The following is a 20,522-nucleotide window of genomic DNA, read 5'->3' as shown; positions in this document are numbered from 1 at the left end:
AGACGGGTTACTGGGAAATGAGTGATTTGGACTCACAAAGCAATGATTAGGAAGGAGTGGTGAAAATGGAGAGCTGGCTTGCTCTGCTAATTCATTATGCGTTTTTATCTGATACGCTCTTTCTTTTTAAGTAATTGAAACTTGAAGAACAAAATCCATTATATTTAATGTTGGAGAATGGAGATAAAAGAGTTATTGTTGCAGATGTAGTTAATGAGAAGTCCAACCATACATGCAATGGGAAAGTTGTGAGGAACTGGCACTTCACATTGTATTCCTTATTTAAGAATGATTAAAACTCTCTCTCTTATGCTGTGATAAGTTGAAAGGTCTCATACTCTAAATTGGAGACAGAAACAAGTAAAACGTCTACTTGTCTTTCCTGTTCTTCTTATTTTCTTCGTTTCGTTATTGCATGTCAGGGCAAGAAATGATTTAAACAAAAATTTACAATTGAGTCAGATTGATTCAAGAGAAATGATTAACATAGGGAGATTTTCAGTTGGAAACTATTATGGAACACTATTGTGTGCAGAAGCTTTGAAATTCAAATTGTATTGGTTATGTACTGACCTAAAGAGAGAGTGAATTCATTACAGAAACCTCATTGTAAATATCACTTGTAACGGATCTACAACTCATTATAACACATAGCACATTACCATTGAAAAGGGTAAGTGAAGCTAATGCATCAAGATCTCTTTGCATTTCACATGGCCTCATCAACCTGGTTCTGAATCCCACACATGATTTTCTCTGTAACTCCAAGACAAAATAAGGCCACACACATATAACTGAATTAATCACCTGAGCTGTTTACACAAGAACAGAAAACAAGGGTAATCAAATGTCAATACTTTTTTTTTTTTTTTTTTTTTTTTTGGGGGGGGGGGGAAGGGGGTGTATATACATCAATTTTACTATTCGAGCTCTGTACTGCCAAGCCCACTTTGTGGGGGATAATTTCATAATTCCAGACCCCGTTTAACTGTACAACATGATCACCAAGCCCACTTTCTGGGGAATAATTTCGTAATTCCAAAACCCAATTAACTGTAGAACATGCCTGACCAACCTGATATAACCCCATCTGCATTCATATCCACACCAAGTCACGCAATGGAAGATAATTAAGTAGCCGACTGAAGAAATTGCTTAAAGCAACCCCTACTAGACTTGGTCCCACCTGTACCAAACCAAATAGGTTGAACAAAGCAAAGCAAAGAAGAAAGCAATGCAATGGCCTTGGCAACTGTCCAGAATAACAGGGGAGTTGTCTCTTGAATCTGATTTAATGCTTATAAAACACTATATCTCTGCTGCAATTGTCTTTGATTGCATCCTCTAAACTCTTCACCCGATCATAATCAACTTTGAAAGTGAACATGGTGTTTCCATCTTTACCAGTATCATAGTCCTGCTTGATATCCTCAACTTGAAAAGACTGTAACTGTTAAACATCGAGCAGCATGTCAAGGCAAACATAAGCTGAAAGAAAATGTCAAAGTGATGCATGATAATCACACAATTATACATAGCCAAACTTACTAAATTCTATTAAATATCCAATACAAACAGAAGAAATGCAATATTTTTAAATTGATATAAAAACGCTACTAGATGTACATGTTTTATGGGAAGAGCATAAGGCAGTAAAATGGAAACAAAGAAAAGAAATGCCATTTCTAGGATGCACAAGCAATATCAATTGAGCTTCTAGCTGTTGGAATGCCTTTTAGCAGCCAGCACCAATATGCATCAACTTACAAGGGCCACTCATTAGTTTAACCCAAGGATTATGACCACTATCACTAACTGCAAATTCTGGCATGGGATTGATGTTTAAAAACTCAGCTTCCAAAAAGAAGAATATGTATCTAACACTGTAAACTTATTGTCTACAAAACTTACTTTTCTAACATAAAATTTGAGTGCCAAAAGTGAAAGTAAAATAAACCAAAAAAATGACAATGTTTATGTAGATAAGTTAGTTCAAAGTCTGATATGCATCAACAAAGCAAAAATAACTGAAAAGCTTAATATCTTTGCAAATCAGATACTTCAGTGTATAAATTCATTTAATTAGGCAGAGGATGTCCATCAGATAGCAGAAAAAGACGACTTCAAGCTATTATTGCAAGCTAAATACACAAATAATGTGGTCCTGGATAGGTAGCTGATCAACTAGGAGCCAGTTTTTCCAATAACTAAACAAATCTAACTCAACTGGCCAAAAGATGGAGCCCCTAGGAATTTCGGTAAAGGCCATGTGGTTAAAAGTGATGCACTCTAAAATTATTTCTTGTTTGACCTGAGATTTGGGCAGTGATAATGAAGGAAAATGATTGTGGTTCAAGTTAGGGTCTCAAATAGAGCTCTATAGAAAAGGTTGTGACAGACATGTAGGGTGAGTCTTGGATCTAGAGTATCTGTGGTCGGATGGAGATGAAACTTGGGGATATGAAACTTGGGGTTAAAATGTAAGTGATGATGTTGGGGGATGATCCCTAAAATTTGGTGATATTCTAATTTCTGGCATTTAGTATATCTAAGCTCATGTGTTAGAAGATTTATAGAATTTGAGAATTCAAGAAATAGGGCAGATCTAAAATGATCTAAGAAGTGGTGAGTAAAGACATGAATGCCTTTAAACTTGTCACATACATGTCCTTGAATAGGAATGATTGGAGGGCAACATTTCATTAAATTGGGATAAAGCTAGGTTGTTTCTTTGTGTTCAACAGAAATTTTCTATCCCCCTGTTTAATAACTTTGCAAGTCAATCCTTTTCTGCTGCTGTTGTATAATAGTTAGTGTATTGTAAATCGAGTAGTAGATCGAGTAACCAGCAAATTTTATCCGTAATTTTTCTTTAAAAAATTTGCCTGTTAACGTACACTAAACATAAAATACAAGGCAAAACATAAGCAGAAAGGGAATAAATTTCTTTGTGAAAGCCATTCGAGCTTTACCACAATCATAGGATTTCCATTTGCAGGAATAACTTGGAATGAAGATAAGTGCAATAAAGGTGGAAACAGGATGTTACTGGACATAGAAGTGCTATCATGCAAGTTATATCTTTGACACAACCACCTAGCTGTATGTGACTGTGTACTAAGTTGGAAAATGGAAATGATGATATCATACATAGTACTGTTCTTGAGCAACCTTAAGCTATGATTGCTACTATTTGAAAAAGAGAACAATTTTATCATCATTAATTTGACCCACATGGAAGGAAAAGAAAGGAAACAAGTTTATCATCATTAATTTGGCCCACCCTGGAGAAAAGAATGAGATGTTGTTTCCTAGGTTCTCTTAACCACAATGCGAACATATTTTTCTCCAGGAGTAACCTAAAACCATTGGTCAAGAAATGATAGGCGGCAAATTATATCAAATCTGAGGCCCCACAGAGAAAATTCATTTGACAAGTGACTAGCAGGTGAATGATTTCCAATAAGCCAAAGAAATCTATATCAGAGGGTAAATATAGAATGATAATTACTAAAAAGGAGTTACTATTCAAGCATCCAAATTGTCACATACTCAACATAGGTAGGCACAGACAGGTAACAATAGTATTGGATGCAACCTCACCTGATGGTACACAACCCCATATAGATCAAAAGGCACCTCAATACCAATAGGAACCTGCAAAAGGGGGAAGAAAGAAAAACAAAAAAAATTTTTTTTATAAACATCTAAAATAAAATTATAAGCATCAATTATTAGTAACATTGCTACCATAACAAGTATGCATCTGGGGTCTGCTCTACTGTTTCAACACCAAATGAACAGAATGACACGAACAGAGATTTTAAATGCTTGAAAGGCAGCATAAAATAGTTCCATGTACCAACCATAGCTGTCTTTCAAATGACAAGTGATCAGTACAATAGAAATTTTCTAAGAGCCAAAAGGAATCTTATTTTACGGCAACTTTGTCACTTAAAAAATTTTGATATTTAAATTGTTGGATCAAGTAAATTTATTATGTTGTGCAGCATAGATTAACATTAGCAATGTAATGGATGGCCCATACTGCTGTTTTCCCACACAATGGATTGTAAGGGCCAGGTATGTCATTCCTCAAGATAGCTGAAACACTCATCACCTAAGGAAGAGATCTGAGAGACTTTTACAGAGCCTTCTCCCAAATTCAGTCTCAACAATAATTTAGACATCAAAACCACAAGAAATAGCAATAGGATATAAAACAGTAATAACTAATCTTACTTTTGATTTCACTTCACAAATTGAGGCATTTTTTAAGCAGTCTGTAGTGACCCCTCCATAAGCCCTGACTAATCCTCCAGTCCCCAGTTTTATCCCTCCAAAATACCTGAAACAAAGATAAGATATTACATAGTGAAAAAGCAATATTACACACTGACCTATTAAGCAATTGTTAAATACCGGGTGTTAGAAGTGAAATTAGTGATGCTTACTCTTTTCTTTCTGCATTCATATCATTGAAGGGCTTAAATTTACAAGTATTTGACTTTTTCCCCCTTTTATCTTTTGGATGAGGTTAACTATATGGGTTAGCACATAATTGTCATTCTTAAGGTTAATTGTTAATTTGCTTTCTTTACTTCATGTAGAGTCTTGAGTTATTTCCAGCAGGACAGTAAACAGATGTTGGGAATTTGATATCATCAACAAGGATATAAATGACCATTAAACAAAGAAAAAGAAGTTTTTAGATGACGGTCATTTTATCAGTTTCTAAATTATACAATTACATATCATGTTATATCATAACCATCTAATACTAATTCCCCTTAGATGCTCATAAAGGTATGTCTTAAGCGCAAATGTGGCACATACTAATCAAAACAATGGCAAGAAAAAGGAAGACAGAGGACATACATAAGAAGCTGGTGATGAGACTCGATATAAGACTTAGTAGGTATATCTCATTGATATCAGGCCAGCATCAAAGAAAAGTAATAAGTGAAGCAAGGTAACCAAAGACACTCAAAAAACTGACTTCAGGATAAGACATCAGGTGTTTAAGCAAAAGGATAAAGGCAAAAGATCAAAGGAAAATGCAATTGAGAGAGGAAAGCTAGTAACAAATAAAAAACAACAGTAACAACACGATTCACGAAGATTGAAGCAAAGGAGGGGTTAGAAAAGAGAAAAGGGTTCAATAAACTATATTGATTTGCATGGTCAAATGAAGACAACATTGAAATGACCAAAAGCAAAAACAAAATGGAATACATGCATTATAGCTTGATTTCCCAATATTAACCATTCATGTGAACAGATAATTTAATATAAGAAACTATTAATACGATAATCAATTTGAATTCTTGGTTTGATTGTACACTTTGGTATTTAAGGAAACATGTTACGGCCATAGAGACAACCAGATCATCATAATCTTTTGTCTCCTATAGAAACTTTAGTAACCCAAATGTGTCATCCATGTACAGGACATGATGAAAAATTACTTTAGGCATATTAGGCCAGACATGAAAAATAATAAGGTAAAGAAATGGGAGATTCTCCTAGGACCAGGTCTACATATGTAGGATCAGCAGTTATAAAAGAGAGTAACACCAGAGGTAAATTGAGGAACTCAATTAATGGCCTCAACCAACCAAAAACCACAAAAGAAGAGATGGAGGGACAGGTGGAATAGTGCATCAGAAGAAGGTAACAAGTCCGTCTGCCTCATATTTCAGCAAGCTAATCTCAGAGAACTGTTCTAGTAACATGCCACAATCAAACTCCCACACGTGCTATGCAATCAAAATACTATGAGGACTTCCACAGATTAGGCAGGGATAGAAGGGAGTAAATTTCAAAGGGCAAAAGATTAAGACTTAAATACCCAAAAAAAAAAAGTTTGGTTGAAATGTAGATTAATGATACATCAATTAAGGCCTTATAGCAGAAATTAAGCATTCACACTGACTTGAACAACAGCGAAAGGATAATTACAGTAAGTCATATAGGGTAGATCCGTAGTTCACTCATAAATAAAAATGGAATTTTAAGGGTGATGGGTTAAGGCAATAACAAACAATGATAGTTACCTTCCCTAACTCAATCTATCCAGCCCAATCACTAGGTAGCTGAACAATGTGGAACAGAAAATATGGGTGTTGTTTTTATCAATAATATAGAGTAATTAAAATTAAAAATAAGAAAGGAAAAGAAAAAGAAAAAATTAAAAAAAATAAAAATAAAAAAAAAAAACCAAATCAAGTCCTTACTTGTTCAGGAAATCTACAACCATAGGTATTTGAAATTCATACTTACATTATTCGTTGGTGTAAATCTATCTACAGAAAATACACTATAAATTTACAGAGGTGTGAGGTCCAGCCCTAAGGTTAGCATTGAAGCTCAATTTGTGGCAAAAGCCCAAAAGGAATAGCCTCAAGAGTCAAGCTACTTAACAAAGGTGATTATTGAGGGTTATGCATTGATAAACACACATATATCAAAGCTTAAATACAACCACGGATTCTAAAATGACAAGTATCAGGAAATAAATGAAAGGTTTGAAGTCAGAATATCTATTAGCATACTGCAAGGGTATACAGGTAGTGACTATTTTCACTTCATGATTTAGCTTACCTACAGTCAACAAATGATTCCATCAAACCATGATGAACTAGCATCTTCATGCCACAAATGACTAGATTAAAGCAACAGTAAGCAAGGATTCCCACGAACGGAGGGAATAAAATTCACCTGATGACAACCACCATGACCCTGTCAATTCCGGATGAAACAATAGAGGAATATATCGGCTTGCCAGCCGTACCAGAGGGTTCACCATCATCACTGCTCCGAAATTGATCTCCAATCTACACAACAAACACGAATTATTCTAAAAAGAAAATTTTCAAACCTAACTGGCGGCACAGGAGTATAATCATTTCTGTAAGGTCATAAATCAAACAAATGATGTGCAGCAGTAACGTATGCAAGAGTAATACCTTATAAGCCCAACAATTGTGAGTGGCTTTCGGATCCCGAACCTACTCCATCCATCCATTAACATACATTAACAATAACCTTGTTTTGCCTCTAATTATTTGAATTGTTAGGTGGGTTCTATCAAAATGAACAGAAGAAGATGAAAAACCTGTGCGAGAAATGATTGAGCGGAGGGCTCGTCAGAAATATGCCCGGCAATGGCTATGAATTTGCTTTTTTTGATTTCCTTTTCGAAGGTGGCTTTCTCACTGATGGTAATGAAGGTACCTGGAACATTGCTGCTGCTGCTGCTAACCATGATTTTCCTGCGATTAGAGATTACGAAGAGAGAAGCAGGTAAACGTGGGTTTAGTTTCAAAAGGTAAGATGGGCTGACGATAGCAGTCATGAAATTTGAACATGAAAGCTAAAACGAGGCAAAAGCTTCAGGTTTTCAGCTCTTCGGGGAAAGAGAAACATGAACTATTGGCATGATTCATCCATGGAAGATGACATCGAGAGCTGAAACATCAACTTGTGTGTTGAGACGAGCTCATCGATTCCCCAGCCTTGCGCCTCTGTTCTGTAACGGGGGTGTCAATTGGTCGGGCCGGGCCTGTCTCGGTCGGGCCTAATCGGGCTTATTGGTCCAAAAAGGTTACACTTTCTACGAATCCGGTTCGATGTTGGGCCATGTTGAGGCTGAATCAGTTTTGGATTGAGAATGACTAAAATCAACCTCAAACCGTTACCAATCTCAAACTTAGACCGGTTTTGGTTTTAATGCGTACCGGGGCTAGAGGTGGGGGTAAGATTTGCAATGAGCGGGCCGATATTTCACATATGGAAAGCAAAATTGCTTCAGTCATGTGCATTTAATGCGCATGCCAGTCATGCAGAATTTTGGACCATCGGATCTGAAATTTCGATTAGTTTGTTATCAATCTCAAACTTGGACCAATTTTGGTTCTAATGTGGACCGGGGGCTAGAGGTGGGGCCAAGATTTGCAATGAGCGGGCCCATATTTTACATATAGAAAGTGAAATTGCTTCAGTCATGTGCATTTAATGCGCATGACCGTCAAGCGGAATTTTAGACCTTCAGATCTATAATTTCGATTGAGATTTTGATTTGACGGCTCGAATTGTTTCACGTGACAGTCATACACATTAAATACACAAGACTAAAACAAGGTTCTGGAAAGAGGGTCAGATGAGCCCCCCCCCCCCCCCCCCCAAAAAAAAAAAAAAAGTGTTAAAGGGGAAATTTAGAAAAGTGGGGGGGATGGTGGTGGCCCTTGGCGGCTTGGCCGTAGCGCCGCTATTGTTAGGGGGCTAAGGGTGTCAATAAGCTATGAGAAAAATACATTATGATGGAAAAGAAAAATCTTTGTTCTACACAGCAGCGTACTTTTGGTAACAAATAGAAAGCTGAAATTAAAAGTTTAATTTAAAATTTTTAAGATCCTCAATAGTCTTGTATTTGTATTGTTTTTTCAATCAACCATTTAGTATATGTGCACTACTGCATCTACGCAGGTGCATAACAGATGATGTTTTTCTCGATATGATATAAGTAATACCTTTTCACTTAAATTTGAGAGTTTGAGACCTCGTGAATCTTTTATATGCATCCGATTTGTATCAACATTGAGAGAAAATATTTTAATGCAAACAATTAGATACTTGATACATGTCTAATTTAACAATAAAATTCTCATGCTTCTTAGTGAAAAGATTGTAGTATGTAATATAACTCATTCAATATAAAAATCTCCTACCTCCAAATAAAAATCCTCTTTTTATAGAGATGAAATAGAAGATTTGAATTTCTATAGTTTTGAAATTTTTCTTTAAAAATAAAATTTGTTTTTAGATTATATATGTATTAAGTAATCTAACTATGTATATTGAAAATTTTATTTAATTTTCTTTTCCATGCACGTAGAGAACTTGGACTCTTTATATAAAATAGTGTCACATATGAAGACCATATCAGCATTTTCAAACGGCAATGCCCTAACATTTGCAAATTGCATAGCTGTCACCGTTGACATTCAAAATGTAAAGATGTAAAGAGTTTGGTGACCTAACAGAGATGAAATTTAAGTATGATCTTGTATGGACCACTTTGAAACTTGGAGGCAACAAACAAAGGACTGGGTTCAGTTTGTGCATTAATCACTTGTCCTTCAAAATTTGGGGGGGTCAGCTTGCAAATCTTGAATCCAATATCTTTCTGAATCCTGCCAAAAATTTTTTTTTTTCTTTCTGACATGGGAATTGTGGGAGCCACACTACAAATGGATTTTTTTTAATTATTTATTATTATCTTTATACTTTGTGTGTTTTGTAAACAACTCAAGTTTTGATCGGGTGAAAATGGAACACTTAGGTGAAAATTTGAGAAATTTTGAAGAAAAATTCAGGATTTTTTTGTGCAAGTTTCAACTTCAAGTTTTCACAGGTTTTAAGGAGTATTTTAGAGTGAGACTTTGCATTTAAGCTAATTAAAGTATAAATAACACATTGTCACAAGGTTTGTTAAAAATGTCAACGTATATATGTCATTCAATATAGATAACATCAATGTAGAGTTGTCTGAGAAATACACCATGTATTCAACTACTTAAGTACATAACATTCAATATATAATTTCTAACTTCAAAACGTCAAATACAAAGTAACTGACAATAAAATGACAATTCAATGCAAAAAGGAGTACTTTGGTGGTTTTATCCTATGAGCTGAGTAGTACTGTACCTGTAACATCCTCTCCACCAATCAACGAACATAAACATCTCATGATATTTTATGCCTATAATTGTCAAGATAAATCAACAACTGCAACTTTATAAGTCCAGTCATCAACACGCCTAAGATAACCAATCTGAAGGAATACGTAATTTGGATTGGGAACTCCTGATGGAGGGGATATTTGTCATAACTCCTGATGTTAAGGCTTTCAAGAAAATATAGTTCTACGATTTTTGATAGTTTGGTTACACTTGCAAAGTCATTATGGCTTCCAACCAATAAGATAGAGACTGGTCATCAATAGGAAGATAAACCTACAGTGTTTCTTGACTTGGCGTTTAAATATGTATGAATGTTTTTAATCATTCATATCAGTTGATTTGAGAATTGTTTTCCAAGATATAAGTGAGTGCAGCCACAAGCAGCTAATGATATTTAGTGTTATGTTGCTTAGTGCATGCATGCATTGATAATTAGTTTTCAATGCTAATTATTTCACTAAAGTCTATGCTTAGCAATCTCTCTTCCTTCACGTGTTTAATTAGAGGTGTCAATTCTAGATCATTCAGTCAAACTAAACCAACCTGATTTAGCCCAAATTAGCATGAAAAAAAAGTTTGTTTGGGTGGGCTTTGGGTTGGGGTTTCTAGAATTTATTGAGTTTGGTCCATTTCCATAATGACTCGTTGATACAAATTAAATATTGGTTAAACCCCCCCAGCCCCCCGCCCCCCCCCCGCTCCCGCTTCCGCCCCTCCTTCTCCCTCTTTTTTTCGGCTTTGGTTTTTTTTTTGTGGTCTTTTTTTTTTTTCGGTGGTTGGTTTTGTTAAGAAACTCGAAACAGCATAGATGAAGTAGAATCTACTTTCAGATGCTTTACAATTAATTAATTAAAAAATTATTTTTAAAACTATGGCTCACCCGAGCTAGCTTGCATGCACTCCTTAACTATTCTTCAAGGGGTAGCTGTTATACATAATTTAAATATAAAATAAAGCTTTGCCCCTGACCCCGAGGGAATTCAAGTTCTGAGCTCCTACGTGGAGGCATTGGTTGTTATAATATTTCTTTTCTTTAGACTTAATCAGCCAATACTAGCTGTAGCATGTCTATTTATCATCTTAAATTTAAGATTAATAAGAAGTACCTATTCATGAATTTGACATTTGACTCCCAATTATTTATGCTGAAGAAAAGAAAACGCATTTTCTAGATTTAGAATAAAGGGGAAAAAAACATGTTAATTAATTTTAAGAACCAAACAGTCTATAGATTAAAAATATTACAACAAAATAGATCAACCCAATAGGCAAACCAAATGGCTATTTCAGCAAAGGGTGCTTGCAAATTTTCTTTTTCTAGGACTGATGGGGAGTTTCTCCTTGTTATTGATTGATACTTCTTTGTTGTCTTCCATGTCTCTAGGGTTTAGCTCTTTTATTGAATCTATCTTCTAGTTTTTGGCAAAGGAAAAACCCAAATTGTTATTCACTGCCTTAGCTTTGTATCAAAGACAAATGATTACCTTAGTTACATGGTGGTTCTTGGCTAGTTAAATGTTGTGGAGTAGAGTAGTGGGTGGGGAGTTGCGATTCTTTACCCACAAAGGATAGAGTATTGTGTGCCTCTTGTGCTTTTCCACCAGTCATTTACTTTGACGAATAAAGAATTTTGCTTCTTCTACATTTTTACTATCAAACATTCAGGACCAGGTCCAACTTGTGGTTTATTTTATTAATGCTCATATGCAGTGGAAGAGTATAAAAACAACACAATCCTCTATAGCTCTATCTATCAAAGGTAGATGATTCAGATTCAATGAAATCCCCCTTTGATCTACGATATCAACATTCAGAGACGGCCCTCCTTTCTGAGTGATGAAAAGATAGAAGACAATGCCACTTTGTACTCTTTTTTCTTGTTGGTAAACTGTCACTTTGTACTCTTATGGATACAAGATCTAGACTCGTGTATGAAAAGTCTGAACATTGCGTAGGGGGGTTAGGTTGCCACTATTGCATCCCCTCTTTTATTTACCAACAAAAAAAGTATGAAATTTAATCTTTTTAACAGTCTTGAGACTATAGATTTGCTTGGAAGTCTTCTTTAGCTATTATTATATGAAAGCAACAGGTGATAGTTGTTGGCCGGTGGCTTCTAACTGGCAAATCTAACATGTAAACCTAATCTCATGGTTTTAGTTCATTAAAAGAGGATTACAAAGACTAAAGCTCTGGTTCGGAGAGTTAATTAAGGGCCAGTGGTTCACGTTTGAAAATGAAAAATAAAACACATGGAGAAGTAAAAAATACTACTCTAAGATTTTAAAATGCCACGTTTTTACATTTTGGCCAAATCAGGAACTAGGACGATTTTGTCGTAAAGCCAAAACATGTAAAAAGAGTTTTGGAAAATTTCAGTTCCATCCTTTGACTTATCCTCTAAAATTAGTTTTATATTTTTTTAAATTATTCAATTTATATGTCAGAGCTTTGGTACTAATACAGCAAGTCTGAATTAATATTTATTTATTTATTTATTTATAATATTATTATCATAATATCTTAAGTTTAAAAACATTACCAATGAATCATGTAAAGAAGACTAGTAGAGTAAAAAGCCATAGATAATAGAGGAAGACAAAGAAAAAGAAATGAATCTAACATAAGGGTTTTTTTTTCCTTTTCATTCAAGATTGTTCTTTTCCATTTGAAAAGTTTAACTTGTTTATATTAATATTTAATTATAATTTCTTAAATAATAATTGGTGTTATTAATATATTTTCACCCAATAAGTAATCTGATTGATAAATTAGATAACTCAACAACATGAATTAATTTTAGGGGATATTTCAAAAAAGTCTTATATACAAGATCTTCTACCTAAATTGAGAAGAAAATTTTCAACTTACATGGTTGGATTTTTAACACATGTTTAATCTCAAATCGAAGTCTTTGTTTTAGTAAACAAGTCTGAATTCTCTACCCACATGGAGAGTAAATTCTCTAATCTATATGATGGATTTTTGACTTGAAGTTTAGATCTTCTTCCCATCGCTTGTCGACCATAATTACAGGGGGACATAGGATATTGGTGATGGGTCTTACTTTATTTATTTATCTCAAAGTTAGAAACAGCGAGATTTGAATCCACAACTTCTTCACTAAGAGGTGTTGGTTTCAACCACTAGAACAGATCTGCGTTAGCAAAAAAAAAACTCTTCGTATGAAGATTTAATCCTAACATGCGAGAGAGAGAAAGCAAAGAAACATACCCTGTTCCAATCCTCTACCATTACCCAAAAGAGTGACCATCATCAACCCATCAATGTGATTGTCAGTGTCGACACCCAAATTGCCTCTTTCTTCCTCTCTCCGGCCCCTCTCTCTCTCTCTCTTCCGCCCCTCTACGCCTCAACTCTCAAGCCTCAACAGGCGGTGGTGGTGAAAGCGGTGTATGAAAGAATGGGCTCTGGGTGGATCATCAAGAATAAGAAATCAGAAATCAGAAATCAGAAGTCGAAATCAGAGATTGAAAGCAATTGAAAGCAAAATAAATTAAGAAAATCTTTATCAAAAAAGAAAAAAAGAAAATTAAGAAAATCAAAACATAATAAAAGACGAAAAGTAAAACCCCAACATCAAGTCGAATCCGTCTCTGACTCTACATCTTTCTACAAGTCAGGTGTAGACCCCACACCCACACCCACACCCTCACCTCCTCCATCTCTATCTCCACCGCCACCAAGCGCCGAAACCATCCCTTTTTCTTCATCTCTAAGTTCAACCATCTTCCCTCTCTCTCTCTCTCTCTCTCTCTCTCTCTCTCTCTCTCTCTCTCTATTCCATTCTATTCCCAAAGTACCCACTTCTTATATTTCTTCTATAAAACCATCAAGCCAAGACCAAATCCAACTTCTCTCTCTCTCCCTTTACTCTATTGTTTGTTTTCACCCTTCCAAGTTCCAATCTCCCCCCCTCTCTCTCTCTCTCTCTCTATGTGTGTCTGATTGTCTATTTTAAGTTATTTTAAGAGGAGTGTTGTGTTGCTATATATTTTAAAGAAATTTGAAGAGATGAAACGTGAATATGAGGAAGGCAAGGGTGGAGGAAGTAACAGTAACATGTTCACAAAGCTCCATCAACAGAAGCTTCATGAACTGCACCACCACCACCAACAACAACAACAACAGCAGCAAGTGGTGAACCTTGAATGTCATCATCCCTCTTTACAACACCACCAAACTTCGGAAGATGATGAGAGCCCAAGCAGTGGTGCTGCTGCTGCTGCTGGGGGCGGCGCCACCACCACCAACAAAGCCATGTTAAGTCACCAATCTTCAGAACTTACCACCATCACTAAAGGCGACGGAGCAACCATCGAAGTTGCTCGGCGTCCACGAGGCCGTCCACCGGGGTCCAAGAACAAACCAAAACCACCAGTTTTCATCACACGCGACACCACCGATTCCACCGCCATGCGTCCACATGTGCTCGAAGTCGCCGGAGGTCTCGACGTTGTCGACTCCCTCGCACGCTATGCTCATCGCCGGAGTATTGGTCTCTGTGTACTCACCGGTTCCGGCACCGTCGCTAATGTTACCCTCCGCCAACCCTCCGCCACTCCTGGTGCTACTGTCACCTTCCATGGCCGCTTCGATATTCTCTCCATCTCAGCTACTTTAGTTCCACCATCTTCTTCGTCTTCAATACCCGCTTTAGTTAATACCTTCAACATCTCTCTCGCCGGTCCATCTGGGCAAATCGTCGGAGGTTCTGTTGCTGGGTCTCTACTCGCCGCCGGAACTGTTTATATCGTCGCTGCAGCATTTAGTAATCCATCTTATCACCGTTTGTCCACAGAAGATGAGTTGCAGAGTCCGATTTCGAGTAAAGCAGACCAATCTCCGCCGGGTTCTTCTGCCGGGGGTGGCGAAGGAAGCCACGGTCACCCAGTTCAGCCGCCAGCTCAATCGGAATCATGTGGGGTTTCAATGTATAGTTGCCATTTGCCTTCCGATGTGATTTGGGCACCAACCGCTCGGCAACCTCCACCACCACCACACTTTTGAATTGAGCCATCTTTTGCCCTTTTGGGTTTTCTTTCGTTCTCTCTTTCTTTCTTTCTTTCTTTTCTACTTTGTTCAGTTTCGTTTTTGAATTAGGAATTCATTGTCTGCATTTTCCTTTCCTTTTTGTATCATTAATCTAATGAGTTCTTTATTAAGCCTAATCTGTTTTGCTAATTTGTAGATTTGTAGATTTGTAGTTTAAGCAATTAAACTTTCCCAAAATTTCACGTTTCTTGGAAGAGAAAGAGAAAAGGTTCATGTTCCTTTTAATGGGTTCTGACGTCCAAGTCATTCTTTCCTAACCTGCATCTCTTCTTAGTAGCGTGTGAAATAATAATCTGCCTGGGTATTTACTGTGGAGGATTGTGAGTAATGGAGTTGCTTTGGAATGTGAGAATCTGCTGCTGCATCTGCTTCTGCTGCTACTGCAGCTGCAGCACTGGCTGAGATAATGGGGTTCAGGTGTCTGGGTTTCTCCATTCCTTGAGCTAGTCCAGCTAAGGCTTGACCTCCCTCTGCTCTGCTCTGCTCTACTGTTTCAGATGACTGAAAACCATTCGATAAAGTGAGAACATGGTTTGGTTGTATTTGCCAGATCTTTTTTCAGCGTGAACAGTGAAAAGAAACAGTGTTTCAGTCATACAGAGCAAAGAGAAGACTGAATCCCACGCCAAGTTTTGCTTTTCTGCGCGTTTGGATTGCTTTGCTTTATCACAATAGGGCTTCTGGGTTGTTTCTCATTGGACTTTGAAAGTTAGAAGCTGTACCCACTTCTCTTTCTCTGTGTGATGTTAATGGAAACCCCAGAAGAGATAAGAAAGCCCTTCTCATTCTACAACATGGGTGCTAAAGTGCAGGCCATAATCAAGCTATAGTGAGTTGGAAAGTTCACATCGCTTGCCCTATTTAGTATTTGGGTTTTGGCTTTGAGAGTAAGCTGGGAAAGTCGTAAAGAATCTATCTGGAATATAAGGTTACTTGCCTCTCAAGAGTTAAAAATCTTTTAAGATACCTGTTGTGGTCAATTTGATGCACTTTTTCTTTTCATGGGAATCTGTTACGCTCATCCATGATTAGATTTCTGATAGGAACAGTTTGAATTGGGCACGGGAAAGAAAGCAAGCAAAAGCAAACACTGAATCCCAGTTCAGGTCTTGATTCCTTAAGGAAGAAAGCAGGTTTGAAGGTTCTTAACTTGTTTGATTTGGGTTTGGCTCCAAACCATTGATTATGAAGTTAGATTCATTAATAATGGCCACTGTTTTGGTGGGATTTCTTCACATCACTTTCTGAGGATATCAAACTTCAAGATCCAAATTTCAAACAGTTGAAGAAGTCATCTGTATAATCCCAACAGATGTCAGGGGTACATCAAATTCCTTGACCTACCTTTGAATTTTTGTCTGAGAAGATGAACTCTCTCTGATTTTAAATCTCTGCTCTCTCAAATCAGATTACAACCTTGCAGTAAATGGAGATGGATGACTTTGCCGTGAAGGTTTCACTATTTGCAATCATAAATGCTTCTTGCAGACGTTTTTAATGTCAACATTTGTAGGCGTTTACTAAAGCAGAAGAACACACGTTGTTGTCAAGTTACAGATATCACCCACAAGGGGTTGGCAAGAGTTTTGAGTTTATATCTCTTTTAAGGTCATGGGTTAAATTTCGCAATATTTTTTAAATTATGGGAAAATTTTCAATGGCACCCCCTAATTTAACCTTTAAAATTAGTGTCACTCACCCTATGGGTTACCTAGTTTATCAATCAGGGATCTTAGAGAACAACAATATATCAAAAACACCTTTTGTCAATGGAAAATTATAATTAAGCATTAATGTAATCAACTTAAATATTTCAAAATGATAAGAATAATCTTGCACGGAGAAATTATGTTCGATTCATTTTTTTTCGTTTTCCTCTATCATAGACTAACAATGTTAGTAATAGTGGGATTTGTTTGATAAATTGAATAACTTACGGGGTAATATTAATATTAGGAGGTAATTCAAGGAGTGGCATTGAAAATCTCTCTATTATACAGAAAATACTGTCTTGAGAATATAGTGTAGGAGGGCATATAAGTGACCTAAGTGAACCCCATATCCAAAAGAAATAAGTTACAAGTTAAAAAAAAAACTATTTGGGGTTTTAGGGTTTAACAAAATAGTTTCTATTTTGATAGGTTATAATGAATTATAAAAAGTGAAAAAGTGAAATTTGAGTAGAAGTCTAAGACTTTTCTATAGTAGGCTTAGGGATAGACGGTAAAATGTTAAAACTCCAACGTGATTCACGGGTATGCTAAAATAACGTATTACATTCATGTACAATGTTTCACTATGTAGAAGGGAAAAATTATTGTAAAGATCTCTTAAGACATCCAAAACGACATTGAAATTTTTTATAAACAATAAATTTGAATAGGTCAGTTATCAATTTTACTTCATGAAAGGAAAAAGATGATAAGGCATATTTTACTAGTAAGATGAATACCATATATGAACAACATCTAGCCAATGCATCTAAAGCATCTACATAGAATCCACCCTGAGCCCACCAATTTTTTGGATTCCAAACATGTATAGATTACTCCATAGATAATCTCCAACCAGCAAAATGGATTAGTTAGCATGGTAGAGATGTATTGTGTTTGTATTATAGGACATGGCCTCTCCACCCCAACAAGATCAGTGACATGCCTTAGCCTTTTGTTGTCATCAATTTATGTTGTATAAGTTCATTAAGAGGAGATGCAAATAAAGTTCAACCAGAGAGAGAGAAAGAGATTTCAACAATGTCTCTATGCATTAATGATGAATCCAAGGGTTAGTTAAGTCGGCAGGGGACTTTTTTTTGCCTAATATGGGAGTCTTTGCTTTCAAAATGCAATTTGCTTAGGGTCAAATTTATAGACACCATGAAGAGAAGATGGTGAGTGATTAGGAGAAAGATCAAGGAAAACATGCTATAAAGGCCAAGAACACTGTATCTTCATGCAATCTTATTGAGATTATGTTTGCCTTAGGGTGCAAATCTGGCCTTTGATAGCTCAAACCTGCCTTAGACCTAAAATTTTGGCATTGATCAAGAGTAGGTTTGTGTCTGATCAAAGGTTGAAAATCTTACCCATATGAAAACCAGTCCTACCCAATACAAGTTTCTCTTTCTCTCTATCTTTAAGTTTTTGTAACAAGTCAAAAATCTGACTTTTAGCAGTCAAGATTGGGATCTCTTCCTCTGAGTCAATTTCAGGATAACTAGTCTTCTGCATTGATTTTTATAAATAAATTTTCAGTTAACATTTGCATGGGAAAGTCAGAATGATTCCCAACCATGCATTCATGGTTGGGATCTTTGCTGAGTTGATCTCAGGAACTAGTCCTTATGACTCACTCCACCAAAAATATATAATTAATCAAGAAGCTCGATAAATAAAACCGATCGAGCAGAATAATGATTGTGATTGCGAAAGACGGAAAGAGATACAAGAAGATGTTTGGCTTCATTCTCCTGGCAAGAATTCTGATGGTCCTTCTCACTTTCCTTTCTGGGTTTCCTTTGTTGAAACTCAAAAGATCAACATTATCTTAAGGTTCAATGTATCAGGCGTCAAGAACGATGAGATCTGTAATAACTTTTTGTCCAGAACATGTTTTGGAATGGTGAGACTCTGAAAGGAAGAATGGATTCGAAACCAACCACTTCAGCTGATTCCACGCTTGATGTGTTCCTGTGTGCGTGTACGTCTGTCATTGCTTTGTGTAGCAACTGGACAAAAGCCAGGCCCACCAGCACCGCCACCACCACCACCAACTCCACCTGCGGCACCGGCGACGGCAATGGCCCACCACCCTAAGTCCAATTCTTCATTATTACACTCTCGATCATTTCAGTTAATCTCAATCTACTTTGCTTTTAGCTAAGCAAAATTAACTACTTGGATTCTGGGCTTTGGAGTGATTAGATTTGGCAACAAATGAAGCCTTTTTCATGTTCAACCAATCAAGCACATACGCCAAAGTCACCAACCAATTAACGTGAGTAAGAGAGAGAGAGAGAGAGAGAGATTGATACCAAATCTATGAGATTAGACTATAAGAATAGTGGTTGTCTTCCTCTTCAAGAAGGGAAGGTTGTTTCCAAGTATGGTTGCTCGAGTCTCTCTGCAGATTTAGACAGGCGTCGGCAACGGACCTTTTGAACACCCACTAGGGTTGCAAATGGTCAAGCCAAACAATTCCGTCCGTTGGATTGAAATCACGTTTGACTGTAAATGCGCATGACTAATGTAATTTCGAGTGGGGTTGGGTCAGGTTTTTCAACTTTGGTTTACGGTAGAGTCAAGATTTAACAACAAATAGAAAAAAAGTACTTTTCTTTAGAAGAATTTAGAGCGTCAATCCTTGAGTTACTCTCTAATATTAATACTTCTCCCTGAGTTATTCAATTTCTCGGAAGGACTTTCTATTACTAAATTATTAGAATTTTAGTAAGTTTTACAACATCCTATCTTTAATAGTACTATTCATAATCCATATGTTTGAAACTATTATTCATAATACATATATTTGAAATTTTAGGAGAGATTCCACTAAAAAAAATGATTGGGAGTGGAAGTAGTAATTGACAGTGAGGGAGATGAAAAAAGAGTCGAGCATGGTTTTTCATTGAATGTTATTTTTGTCTTTTTGAAATATTTAACTTGCTTAGTTAGCACTTAACCATGAGTTTCCTAACGGTAGGAAGTGTCTTTGATATATTTTTACTTTACAAGATGTTTGGTTGATAAATTAAATAACTCATGAGGTGGCATTAATATTAGGGGGTATAACTCAGACGCGCCAAAAATTTTGCTTTTTAAAAATAAGGGGCGGGGTCCAAATCCAGATATTTCACATGAAAAGAGGGCTAGAAATGTCCAAGCCCTAGGGAAGTTCCACCTCTACTTGGGTCCTTATTTTGATTATCCTAGCATGACTCGTAATCTTGAAAGCCTAACTTGGTTCGATAGCGGACCTAAATATATAACCCTAACCTGACCTAACCTGGGTGCGGCCGTCCGCGCGGTCTCGTTCAATTCGGATGCCGAATTTCGGGGGCCGGTTGGCTCCGCCGTATGGTACCTTACCAAACTAAGGAATATAAATTGTAATTTTACAATTAAAACACTTTACCTTTATCCTATCCCTAATTCCCTATTTCAAATTTTCGTTTCATCACTCACTTCTCTTCTTGGATTTATTTGTTTTGTTTCTATTAATGAGATTTACTTGCTTTATCTATTTTAATTTCAAATTCTATCGATTGGTTGATCACAATTTCATTAGGATCTTAATGAATTAATAATAAAAGTGACATAAGTTCATTTGTACCAAAATTGTACCATACTAGATATCGTATTTAACAATTTTCGTACCGTTGGGTCCTTAGGCGGTTTTGTATATATCCTAGCATGACTCGTAATCTTTTAAATTCGCCTAACTATACAGTTTCGGTATTCAAAGTTGGTACCTCACAACTACTAAATCCCGATTGACACCCTTACCCTAACCTTAAAAAATAAAACAATAACAAACACATAATTTCATATTATTGCCTTACTTTCACTCATGATAACCTGTAAGGCGGTAGGGTCATGTATATCTTGGTCATACACTCAACCGCGTCAACTTTATGAGTTTGAATCACCTTCGCATTAGAGGAGAACAATATACTCTCTTGACATTTTTCCACCACATATT

The 20,522-nt window shown here is 36.4% G+C and overlaps 2 protein-coding genes across 2 annotated transcripts; one reads left to right on the top strand and one right to left on the bottom strand.

Moving 5' to 3' along the window:
• Positions 1-888: 888 nt before the first annotated feature.
• On the bottom strand, positions 889-7,501 carry LOC149016167 (ribosomal protein S5 domain protein). Its single transcript, XM_089157290.1, has 6 exons — positions 7,118-7,501; positions 6,969-7,010; positions 6,721-6,836; positions 4,243-4,348; positions 3,604-3,657; positions 889-1,450 (listed from the first exon to the last, which is right to left on the bottom strand). Exons 1-6 carry the CDS (start codon positions 7,355-7,357, stop codon positions 1,292-1,294), a joined length of 717 nt encoding a protein of 238 aa, XP_089013416.1. The 5' UTR covers positions 7,358-7,501; the 3' UTR covers positions 889-1,291.
• A 6,178-nt stretch (positions 7,502-13,679) lies between these two features.
• On the top strand, positions 13,680-15,188 carry LOC149016166 (AT-hook motif nuclear-localized protein 17-like). Its single transcript, XM_089155834.1, has one exon. The coding sequence runs from the start codon at positions 13,782-13,784 to the stop codon at positions 14,775-14,777; it is 996 nt and encodes a 331-aa protein (XP_089011960.1). The 5' UTR covers positions 13,680-13,781; the 3' UTR covers positions 14,778-15,188.
• Positions 15,189-20,522: the final 5,334 nt, after the last annotated feature.

The sequence above is a fragment of the Hakea prostrata genome, chromosome 5 (assembly GCF_041222555.1).
Source record: "Hakea prostrata isolate BN-2017 chromosome 5, UWA_Hpros_2, whole genome shotgun sequence".
Lineage (NCBI taxonomy): Eukaryota > Viridiplantae > Streptophyta > Magnoliopsida > Proteales > Proteaceae > Hakea > Hakea prostrata.
Note: the sequence above shows the minus strand (reverse complement) of the source record. Positions and strands in the feature narration are given on the sequence as shown.

Bases quoted from the DNA above. Each gene is read 5' to 3' on its own strand.
- LOC149016166 (XM_089155834.1), top strand. From the start codon at position 13,782: ATGAAACGTGAATATGAGGAAGGCAAGGGTGGAGGAAGTAACAGTAAC.
- LOC149016167 (XM_089157290.1), bottom strand. From the start codon at position 7,357: ATGACTGCTATCGTCAGCCCATCTTACCTTTTGAAACTAAACCCACGT. The intron at 7,011-7,117 runs GTTTTTCATCTT...TGGATGGAGTAG, and splicing joins CTCAATCATTTCTCGCACAG to GTTCGGGATCCGAAAGCCAC. The intron at 3,658-4,242 runs GTAAGATTAGTT...CCCCTTTTGCAG, and splicing joins TTTGTGAAGTGAAATCAAAA to GTTCCTATTGGTATTGAGGT.